Source organism: Andrena cerasifolii, chromosome 14 (genome assembly GCF_050908995.1).
Source record: "Andrena cerasifolii isolate SP2316 chromosome 14, iyAndCera1_principal, whole genome shotgun sequence".
In the NCBI taxonomy this organism is placed as follows: Eukaryota; Metazoa; Arthropoda; class Insecta; order Hymenoptera; family Andrenidae; genus Andrena; species Andrena cerasifolii.
Genome location: NC_135131.1, coordinates 721,736 through 734,376, shown reverse-complemented (window position 1 = coordinate 734,376; position 12,641 = coordinate 721,736). Strand labels below are relative to the sequence as shown.

General features: G+C 35.4%; 2 protein-coding genes across 6 annotated transcripts in view; one reads left to right on the top strand and one right to left on the bottom strand.

Moving 5' to 3' along the window:
* Positions 1 to 12,641, top strand: part of LOC143376213 (uncharacterized) — a 233,057-nt gene that overhangs the window by 102,147 nt on the left and 118,269 nt on the right. The gene's annotated exons all lie outside the window — the stretch shown is intronic.
* Tyf (twenty-four) overlaps positions 2,099 to 12,641 on the bottom strand; it is an 81,686-nt gene continuing 71,143 nt past the window's right edge. For 4 of the 5 annotated variants that reach the window (XM_076826196.1, XM_076826193.1, XM_076826195.1 and 1 more), the window contains one exon: positions 2,911 to 10,714. In XM_076826196.1, the coding sequence (XP_076682311.1) occupies positions 10,644 to 10,714 (71 nt within the window). In that variant the 3' untranslated portion in view covers positions 2,911 to 10,643. Of the gene's footprint in view, positions 2,321 to 2,910; positions 10,715 to 12,641 lie in introns of those variants that run through there. The other variant, XM_076826192.1, reaches the window with a different exon arrangement.

Below are 12,641 nucleotides of genomic sequence, written 5' to 3'. Positions count from 1 at the left end.
AATGACCATTAGCCAAAGAAATGTCCATTATAAATTTAAACGTTATTATATGTTCATAAATGGAGTGTAGTTGCACTTTTAATATCCTTGTAGCGGTCATCGGTACGGCAAAATATGAACATTTGGCGTACAGATGGTCGGCATGGTTTATGACACGCGCGCCAGCAAAACTATTTTTGAGTAAGCCGCTTTCCGTTCTTTTCGTGATTTGAACAAAGCATGTTTTCTTAGAGACTTTCGTTTACGGCCTCAATAGTTATTGCGGGTATCGTAAACCTTGAGTTTCTGTAGGGCCCACGGTGCGGGGCCGGCGGCCTGCGACCGGCCACGTCACGCACCTCGGGGTCTGGGGAAATCCTGCTGCGTTACCAGAAGTATTTCTCCCGCCAAATTTCACCCCCGCTATGGTGGAAGCGCGCCGTAGACGCGCGAAATAGGTGGCGCGATTTAGGGGTCCGAACGATACCGATTGGTTGACATCGGCATCGGGTCAACCAATTAGGAGGAGTTTTCTACCCGCGCGCGTCTTGCAGGAAAATTGTGCGTCCGGCAGACGTCAGTCTTCATCCTGACCTCAACAAGTCTTAACGTTTGAGCAGATATAAGTCACTGAATAAAAGACTCACGTTGAACGTTATTGTGTGTTTCAATTCGGGAACAGAACCTATCCTTCTATTCCTTTATCCTATATTTTTAGTTACGTGTATTAAGCAAACATTAATAAGTACAATTCTTATTAAAAGTATGCGGTTATTGATAGGACTACACGTTTTGCATTTTATAATTTTTTTTTTTAAATTACGATAAGAATAAGGAATTATTTTTATAGAAATTTCAAGAAACATAAATTTAATAGCAATTTCAACAGTTATTTTGTTGTTATACATAAATATATTCAATTATTAATCTCAAAGGTCCATAGATTCAACAATTCGGTCATTCACTGGTTGGTTAACCCTAGGTTTTAATGCTACCCATAACTTTTGCTAAATTTACCTATTTGTTGTCAAAAATGACACTAGAAATTTATTCCAAATCTCGATGCATTTATTTTTTCAAACACGTGCCACAAGCAGAATGTTAATGATTTTCATAAGTTGTGTTTAATACTGTCATACTTTCAAAACTGCCAAGTCAGTTTGTTACAATACTAACAATTTGTACGATTTTTTTATGTTAAATGTTAATCAACTTCAAGGGGACTTTTAAAAAGAGTACCAAAAAATACCTCCGTGATTTTTTGTATATTATTTTAGGGAACATTAAACTTTACATTAACGTCAATTTCAACTGCCCGAAACAGAAGAAAGTCAAAATCATTATTAAGATGTTCGCCACTCAGACCCGTGCTGCGCCCGCCGCGTAGCGTAGGGTTATATGAAAACAACAAACAGGAAAATTTTAGGTTTTTAAAAACCTTGTAAATGGGCCCTGTTCCGTGTAGAGCAGGTACTTAGACACGTGCTTTGAAGCTCTTCCCTATCTGTTTTTTGACTTCCTCATTTTCGAGGTTCTACACATGTATACATATATACATATATATATATATATATATATATATATGTATATATATATATATATATATATATATATATATATATATATATGTATATATATAGACTCCGAAGCGCCGAGCTCACGGACACGCTGTTCCGGCGTAGAATGCGCGAAGTGGGGGAAATTCTCGAGGGAACCCGTCCCCGATCAGGCATCACAGTCGTGCACACCAAATCGAGCCCGTAAAGAGACTATAATGTATACCGTAATGAATTAAATTTGAAAAATGAATCGTACTGACGAAATCGTATGCTATAGATTCGCATGACGAGAAATAAAATGAAGAAAAAGTAGTACAAAGTCGTGACGATTAATATGAGTGTGGTCGATCATAAAATGCTTTTTGATTTTCTTTTACAATCAAAATGTTCAGAAGCTGGAAATGTCAATGTGTAGTACGGTACGATAGGTGTAAGACAAATTTGTAACTTACAAACTAAAGAAAACAATTTAAGAAAAAACACTTTGAAAAAAAAACATCGATTGAAAGACCAAACGAGATTGATGATGATGATGATAATAATAAAATAAGCAGTAACAATAAATGGCAACGTGCGTTTTTATTAACATACTTGTAATATCATGTCTCACTTTATTTAGCGCATTCTCGTCACCATTTGCACCTTCTCCTTTTCCTACGTTGTAGGTATCTTTCTAATAACGTTGCTAGCATCAGGTTTTCGATTTCACCGCATACATATGCACATATATAAAAACTGTTCTAATTCGTTAACGATGGTTATCAAAGAGGCATTGGCTGTAACTTGAGAGGAACGAGTTCAGAAATAATGTAATTGCTGTATAAATACTTAAAAGATATAATAAATTTGTCAGTCAGCAAATTCCGACGAATGACCCACTTTATTGATATTTCGCTTTCATTCCATTCTGTTTTCGATTAAGTAATTAATTAAAAAACATAGATGTGAAACATCAGCTGTATGTGCATACATGCCAACTGAAACACGTAACAAAAAAAAAAAATGAAAAATTTCAGAAAAACACTTTATGCTGCTACCTAAAAATCATTGTCTAAATTTTTAACGTATCTGCATAAGCGCCGTAAAAAAAATCCAGTGGCATTTACAATTCGTACACAGTACATTTCCACCTCTTACGTCTCATGGAAGTTTTTGTTCAGGACATATATCTGAGGAAATAAATCTCACCAACTTCGTAAGAAGAAAGGGAAGAGTTGTGCAACAAACGAAACGACTCGCAAAATCAATAAAGAGTACTATAAATGTAAAAACAGATACATAACATTGAAGAAATGGAAACGGTCAATTTTTTTTTCTGTCATGATTCTCGTTTATAATTCATCTGTATTTTCGTCTATATTCGACGCCCACCTGCTGCTGAAATCTACATTTCTTTATTCACATTATTTAATCTCTGCGGTTGCGAGACAAACACATCAGGTTACGTGTTTTAATCGTTTACAACTTAAACACAGAAGACGGTATTCGCAGTTTCGTGTCGTTGCTTTCACATAAACATTTGAACCGACATACTCGCTCAGAAATATTCACTCTGAATTCTATATTTTAGTTTCATGCGCGCGTGCGTGCATACGTGTCTACATGGACGCAACTAAAATGAAAAGGAAGAAACACGAAACTCTGAGAAATAGAGCGACCTATCATATCACAGTATTGTATGCAAAGCTTGTACGAAATTGCAAGTAGAACAGCATAAGGGCAAAGTGACGACGCTATACGCTTGCTTTTTTTTTTCAGCGTGAAAATTATCTGGAGCAGGATAATACATTTTCTCACTTACAGAAGCATTAAAATCCATCCGCGTTTTTGCACTCTTCCCTTCCACCGCGCGCGCGCGCACACACGCACGCACATAAAAATAACCCACACGCTCATCTCATTTCTTCACTGCTTTCCCTCCATCTTTACACTCCATGGCAATTACACTTTACATCCATGGTCCATAATAGTTTCGAGTGAATCTGAGGTTTTCAATATTATTAGTAATAAAATAGTAAGCGATAGCCGTTGAGTTTACGCATCCTGAGAATAAATCGGGGTTTCAGTTTCTCTCTGACTGATTCTCTCTCTACGTGCGATCGCTACTAACGTTTCTTTGCTCGCTTATATACTCCCATTGCCTCTTCTTCGTCGCTTCCTCCATTTCCCTTCTTTATTTCGTTACAGTACAAACTTATACGTGCAGCGATTTATCGTCCGAATACGTATCACCAGCGACTACAGTATGTAAGTAATATTCGAAGGTCTCTATTTCTTAGCCTTTTGGCTCATTGGAACCAAGCTTTCCCGAATACTATATGTATGTTATCGCAATGCACATATCTATGCCCTAAACGCTAACGTTAACCTCTACTTGAATTTAATACAACATTAATGCACGACATTAATAAAACAGAAGTACACTATATAAATAAACTTCGATTCGAAAATCATTATCAACTTATTTTATTGGAAATACAGTGGAGCGTTAATTATCCGAGCCTCGATTAACCGAACGGTCGATTATTCGAAGAATTTGGATTTCCGAACCACCTCGGTCCCAAGCAGTTCGGATAATTGATGCTCTACTGTACTTTACCCAAGCGTTCAATCAATTTTCATCGCTTAAAAAGCTAAAAAAAAAAAAAATAAAAAAGGAACTCGAATATTACTTTACACTGTGTTTTATACCCATAAAAGGGAAACTTTGGCAACACACCAAACGTTGGCAACAAAATCCTCTCTTCATTGTTCTTTCAGCTGGGTAGCACAGCCTTTATCATACACCCAAAATATTCTTCTCTTTCTTCTTTGTTACACGCACAATCACTCACGATAGCTTCTGTTTCCTTCGTATAATAGTTATTAATAATAATAGCAGTACAATAATTGTTAATTGAATAGCTTCATTATAGTTGCTAATAATAATTAATAATAGTTATTGATATACGTATATACAGCACAGCAAAACTATCTTACACTGAATAACAAATTGTACAATGATAGAAGGCTAACACTGAGATCGTCGGACACTGCCCCCATCAATTTTTATTACCCTTCGTTTCTCGTTGTTTCTTTTTTTCTTTTAAGATTTTGAACACTATCAACATATCAATGCGAAGACACCAGAAAACAACTCCGAATGCCTTACAGCATTAAAGAAATATTTAAAACAGAAGAAAACCTCAAGAAAGCAATTGAACTTATACACAGGGTAAACACCTCTTTTCTGAAGTATAGAACAAATATCGACCATGGTCGCTTGTAACCAAGAAGTTGGCCTTAAACCCTCAAACAAAAAAAACATATCTATGCCGATAATTGGGTTTATTTCACGCAATCGTTGAGGAAAATATAAACATGTATGTAGAGCATGTTTCATAACCGATCGTATAAGCGCAAGGGTGATGATTATATATGTAAAAATAAGTTGGAAATATACAATAAAAAATTTTTATAACCGGGGCATCGTTTTCAAAAAAATTGAGGATGTATTTCGACCTGGTATACGTGCACCGCAATTACAAGATTAAACACACGACGCAAACAAGTATGCTAAGGTAAGAATGCTTTTTGTAGAACCTACGACAGAGGTGTCTAAACTCCTACGGCTTAAAGGGTCACAGGCATCGTGATTTATAGTACGATAAGTCAGAAGAGGCAATTGTACGTTAAGGCTTTGCTGCAGACGTGATTATCAATCGCACAGTAGGGTAAAGGACCCAATTACTGTCACCTTAAACTATTTTACTTAAAACAAAGAATAAATAAACTATAGTATATAATCTACAGTATAGATTATAGGTTGAATTGCATAATTATTTTTGTGTATGACTTTACAACGTTTATTTATTCGTTATATTAAGTAAAATAGCTTAAGGGGGTATACCCGTTTGAACCCTCGGAAAATGTATACATTTTGTGGATTTTTTTACAAGTCAACGGTTTGATGCAGATTTCCCGTTTTTTAACTATGTTTACATAGTATTATGAACTACTTATAAAAAAAGTTTCAGTTAAAAAACTATTGTTTTTCGGAAGTTACGGATACATGTCCGAAAGTCTCTCGATTTTAGACGGCTAAACGGTGGCCCTAAAAACTCGCGCTACGTTCAACCAATTTACTTCAAATTTTGCATGCAGAATCATAATAAGATTCCGCATCGTCCAACGAAGGCTTTTTTTATTTCGATTCCCCGTTTATTATTTATAAAGGAAAAAGGTGGATTTTTCTCTTAGAAAAATTTAACTTTACCTTTGATCTCTCACCATTTCTTTATTTTTCAAAATTTTTTAAAATCGCCTTCGTTGGACGATGTGGAATCTTATTATGATCCTGCATGCAAAATTTGAAGTAAATTGGTTGAACGTAGCGCGAGTTTTTAGGGCCACCGTTTAGCCGTCTAAAATCGAGAGACTTTCGGACATGTATCCGTAACTTCCGAAAAACAATAGCTTTTTAACTGAAACTTTTTTTATAAGTAGTTCATAATACTATGTAAACATAGTTAAAAAACGGGAAATCTGCATCAAACCGTTGACTTGTAAAAAAATCCACAAAATGTATACATTTTCCGAGGGTTCAAACGGGTATACCCCCTTAAGGTGACAGTAATTGGTTAGGTGTCAGTAATTGGGTCTTTTACCCTAAATATCATCGAGCCCGAGCTGAAACCGTCTCCAAGTAGTTGCCGAGCATACATGCATATACACACGCGCGCACGGAGCAATCTATGGTTCATGGAGTAGATGGTATGACGGATTTTCTAGAAACGCCCTACGACCACGCCGCACGACAGCTCCAAACACGATACGATTGTCGTTCACAGTCGTAGCCGACCTAATTGTATGACAAATCGCACAAAAAATTGTCTGTGACCCTTTTAAGACTCCCGGCTTAGTTAGACAACTGTGCCGCCGGTCTTATGAACAGTGTTCTTCTTATCTTGGCGTACCCTTTGGGCGCCCAAAGTTGCATACATACGTCGGTGAACGCATACACGGCGGGAATTTAAACTCAGTTTTCTGAAAAACAAAGAGTTATAAAAAAAAATTATATTTTACACTTTCGATTTATTTTTCGTATGAAATCATTCCACTGGAACCATCTGTTATGAGACAATCTGTATAAACATTTCTTGAAGATATTTCTCGACTGTAATTATTCGCATCAGCAAATAATCGAGAGCTTTAACATCAGATTAAAAAAATGTTGAATTAACTCATTGCGTTTACAATAATTACACAATTGCCTCAGATTTTGTGATGGCTTAACTGAATTATATAGCCGATGTCGTTGAAGTTGTAAAGTGAAATCGAAGTATATACCGATGAAAGTATAAAAATTCTTCATTCATTTTGTCCTACGAATGGTTGCTGTCCATATATGTGTCGTATTCATTTTCTGGTACGCATTCACAAGTAACAATTCAAGACAAAGAATAACATTAACTCTCTTTTAAAAATTAATTTACATTAATAACGCTATAACAGTTCAACTGAATCTATATATCATTAATAATAGCTAAGAACAAGATTTGCAGCAGCGATGCCATTGTCTTGTTATCGATGCAAAAACCTTCAATGCTTCCACCGTGAATTTTATTCCCTTTGTGAGAAATATTTGTTTTATGCTACTATAGAGGCTATAAAGGTTCACAGATAAATGCAAATAGCCTGTCATTGAACAAAAATAGGCGTGCATCTTTATTTACGTTTGGAACGCTGAAGAAATAAAAACAAAGTGATTGTTTTATTTCATACAAATACATGCTTCCAAATTTGTTGGTAGCTATTAATTTTGTCTTCAGGAATTCGATAAAGAATAATATATATATACACACATGTATCGTCTTCACGTTACTCTTTTCCGGTTATTCCTTAAGAAAGATGGTTAAATCGTATATTCTGAATATGACATTGTTTTAGTATAGCTGCCACTTAACATTCGTTGCAATACACAATTTATGGTCAGTTTTCTTCAAGTACTGAGTGACACAGGCTGACTGTACTATACGACTACACGTGAGACGATGCGGTACCTAACTTTTGAATATTTTTTTTTGTTGCATATCGAATTAAAATATCCCGAAGAAATGTCATTCACTTAAAACAAAGATAAAATTACCGTTACTTATCAACGTTCGATGTTATACCAACAAGGTCGCGAGATTAAAGATGAATCACTCGTATTGGTTGATGCCTATGTTTGTATATGTACTTACAGATTACTATACTTTTAGAAGTACTCATAGATAATGAAAACCCTTTTATTATTGACTTCTTACTGTTGTATTTTAAATGGATATGTTATAACAAATAAAGACAAAACATATGGTGTGAAATGCACAATGTAAAAAAAAATGTAATTGTAAAAACTGGTTTTAATATGTCGTAATGTTGACGAATGATGCCTTATCGTTTAGTACTAGCAGTAACAATTATGCTTACTTTTTTTAAAAAATATTGGTACAAAGTTAAATGGTGTTTATGTTTTAACCGTCGCGTTATAGAAAGTTTACTTTAGAATTGCTATTTCTCATTCAGTAGATAGAATGACGTTTTCTTCGAGATATAAATTTCATATGTATAACTGTTTCTATTTTTTTACATATTAAATATCTAGATTAATTACTCATTTGATAACTGCACCCCCAGCTGTAATATTACTATATTACTGGAGAGAAAAAAATTCCAACAGAGCTCACATATTTCTTTTACACATAATTTTGATACCTTTGAAATAAAAGAAATAAGAAAAACCGCCAATCTTAATTTGTTAATAACGATTAACTTAATGACGACGATAATGACGATGATGATGATCATGATGATGATGATGATGATAATAATAAAAGTAGTTGTGGTAGTAGTAGTAGTAATAGTTGTAGTAGTAGTAGCAGTAGTAATAGTAGTAGTAGCAGTAGTAATAGTAGTAGTAGTAGGAAGAGGAGGAGTAGGAGTAGCAGTAGTAGTAGAAGTAGTAGTAGTAGTAGGCAGCAGTAGGCAGCAGCAGTAGTAGTAGCAGTAATAAGTAGTAGCAGTAATAGTAATAGCGGTAAGAGTAGTAATAGTAGTAGCAGTAGCAGTAATAATAATAATAATAATAATCATAATAATAGTAATAATAATAATAATAATAATAATAATAATGATAATAATAATGAGAAGAAGAAGAAGAAGAAGATGAAGAAGAAGAAGAAGAAGAAGAAGAAGAAGAAGAAGAAGAAGACGAAGAAGAAGACGAAGAAGAAGGAGAAGGAGAAGAAGGAGAGGAGGAGAAGGCGGAGGAGGAGGAGAAGAAAAAGAAGAAGAAGAGTCTAAACAGACAATTATACTTGCATTCTTTTATATGAAACTTATCAGTGATGATCTGTTATTCTATAATTACCTTTGAAAGCAGTAAGTATCCACACACTTTATCATTTACTCTTTGCTCAAGATGTGTGTGATTTGTGTTAATGTTGAAACCCATAATGTAAATTTACGTTCGATTAAATGAAATATGTTGGAGGTAGACTTTCTTTGTTATCGAACCGAATCGTTTTGAAAGGAATTATGTTAAACCCGTTTTTGATTAACTACTCATATAATTTTTTCTTACTGTGGATCAAAAATATCAACTAGAAAAATGTTTTAATTACTTCCCCTTTCACTCTATTTAGAAGGCAGTAGGATTTGAATAAAAATTCCAAAAAATTAAAACTGAAATACAAAATCAGATGAACATTGTCTAGTAGAATGGTCTACAGGAACTACACGCATTCACACTATCATACTTTATGATCACAAGCATTTTATTATAATTATCAATATCAATAATTATTAATTAATTAGTCATTAAATAAGCGAGTCTGTGTAAAAATTTAGCGTTTTTCAACACATTCGCATTCTTTCTCACTAGGTTTATCCAGTTTATGATCTTGAGCGCAACATTTGCAAAAAATCAATTTACGATTCTCCCTGTTTTTATTCATAGATTTCTTAAATTATTATCTGTCGCAGTTGGAAGAAGTAACCACTCCATAATGTTATAAGTCAATCATACTATTTTTAATATTTTACACGTGTTCAATGTTACACATTCACCCATGTTTGATACACTTCACACATTTTTATAGCTTCCTTTACTTTTCTGTATGCTGTCTCAAATAAAGTACATTTCATCTAGCAACATCACTATTTTTATTTTGACATTCCTAAAGTTTCAATGAAGACTTCCTGACGGCTGCAACAATCCTTTTAAGATCTCACTTAAAATCATCTTAGATCGGAACTTTTCCAAGATAAACGTTAGTAGTTTGGCAATAATTTTGACGGACGATCAATTTGATGTAGTTAACATAACGAGCATCTTTCAACTATTTATAGACTTTATTACAATAGTCTAGGGTGTATCTGTTACTTTAAAGGCATCAGCATAAACCACTGTCACAAGACATACGCAGTTCTTGAAAAATCTGCTTCATGGCAATTTTATTTTAATTAATTTAAATCTACTTAAATAGTTTTTGTATTTTTTTCTTTTCAAAATCGTATCGATTTGAAAGACATTTTCCGAAAGTTATACGAGGGATTTTACGGATATATGACTTTCACGCTTTTTACAAGGAAATTTTGTTCTGAGGTTTCAATGGAGCGAAATGCATTTCGCTTGTTACTAGTTCTTCATTTCCAGGCAAACATTATATCAGATGTCAATACTGAAACTTTAACGGTGGTATGATCTTCTCAAAGATATTTGTAACTTCAATGTATGTACAGCGGAACATACAATTCTTAAGTAAGCTTTGTCTTTTGCTGGCGATTGACTGTTATATACATTATCTTGTCAGGCATCTTCTGCGCCAGTTGACTTTATCACCGATGATTCGACTCAAGAATTAGTACAGCTTGTTTCATTGTGGTCGACACTGAAACTTGTTGTAACTGTTTGGTAGAAGTTCGATCATTACGTTTTGCATTCTGATACACATTTGGTCTTGCATTAGTAAACAGACCTTTCTGGCTGTTTCTATTTATAAGAAATAACTTGTAATAGATGCAATTTCGCCATACAAAAACATTATTCTATTATTTACCTCATAGTCATTCATAGAGTTCATTTCACTGACCACTATAGAACTGTATACGACCACTTGCAGTCACTGGCATTTCCCTCATAACAGCGTCCCATGCTATGTTAACAAACAAACAAACAAAATATCAATTATATTAAAAAGAAATTGCAATATTTCTGTTAGATATACTACGGAATTTAATATAATGTATCCGAGAACTATGAATATGAACTTAAATAATTAATAGGTAGAATTTATAAAAAGAAACAAAACAGTTTCAGTTAACATAAGTTTGCAAAGTAATGGTTTTTGAGATACTCGATTGTTTCTCCAATAAATCGAAAACTCAATATATTAACAACTACCATAAGAGGTAACCTCAGAACGAATGTGCCTCGATATAAGTTAATTTTATTTAACTTTTCAATAATATAGATGTTCACTAGGGTGCCACTTCCTTTTTGATTTTGAAAGGAGACCCCACCCCCCCCCCCGCCCCCAAAAACGTTTGTTGATCTAAAATTACGCTACACCAAATTTCAGCTCATTCAGATAATATTATCCCGTGGAAATTAACCCTCGTATCAATAACCGGGTACCGAGGTTCCCATCTGGGCAGGTTTTATGAGAATTTTTTATGCTCACGTGAAAATGTCCTCATGACCGCAAGGATATCATTATTGGAACATTTTGAAAGCGAAATATATTTTCAGACTTCTTTTATTGGTCTCGGATTTCACATACTGATTCTCGATAACCAAGATACCCCGGGTACTAGGGTGTAGCGAAAAACGCTCTTTCCGTCGGACCGCATCGTAATAGGGTGGAAAAATTGCCCATCCGTGATAGTAATACATGTGTAAAAAATTTTAGTGAAAAATACGAAAATGTTGACAAACGCAGAATATGTAACGGTTTCGTTTCTGTTACGTTCTGATGCGGGTAATTTAAGGTAAAATCACTTCTTATTGCTTGAAACCAATACGGAGGGATGTGTTGCGTTGTGCAACGCAGGGAAAACACATTGCTAAGGGCTGGAGGTACAGTGACTGTGCTCCCAGTCACTGTCCAATAGAGCTGTACGAGTACTTGAATATTCGGGTAGCTTGAAATCCGCACCAATCCGGGACTCGGTTTCCAAGCCGAGCCAGGTACCCGAAAGAACCGAGCGACTCGGATAGAACCAAGTACTTGAATGTTTTTCAAGCGGTCCGAAAGAATCGGGCGGATTGGATGAAACCGAGCGGCTCGGATAGAACCAAGTACTTGATGTTTTCCAAGCGGCCCGAAAGAAACCGGGCGGATTGGATAGAACGAAGAGGATTGAATTTTTCCAAGCGGCCCGAACGAAACCGGGTGGCTTGGAAAGAAACGAGCGGTCCGCTCGACCTTCCTTCGGACCGTTCGTTTCTTTCCAAGCCACCCGGTTTCTTAGGGCCCGCCCGCTTACTTTCCAATCCGCCCGGTTTCTTTCGGGCCGCTTGAAAAAAATTCAAGTACTTGGTTCTGTCCGAGCCGCTCGGTTTTTTCGAGTACCCGGCTCGGCTCGGTTTTTCAAGCCGAGCCAGGCTCGGCTTGCTTTTTCCGGGTACTTGATCAGCTCTACTGTCCAACAGCCATTTTGATCTATAACATTCAGTAGCCGTTTCTTCTATAAGTCTATACTTGTGCGCGCTGAACACGAATCCGCAAGCCGTTTGTCATCATCACGCTCAGTTTTCGAAAAATTCGATTTTGAAAAAAAAGTGCATATTTTCAACTCTGTGATTCGGTCGCTTGTCCCGTGAAATTATTCTATAAACCCTCGCGAACACAACGATATAAGTTATTATTGAATTATAAACATTTAAATATGTTTAAGCAACGATCAAAGGGAAAAGGCCACCCGAAGTGCACCAATTTTTGCAGATATCTTTCTATATATTTCAAAAAGGGCCTAGGAGAAAATCTGACCACTCCACGCAATGCAGCAGACATTTCTCCCCCGGAAAACATCAACGAAAGTGGTAACACACCTTTAGTTTTCAATACAAAGACGAAATAG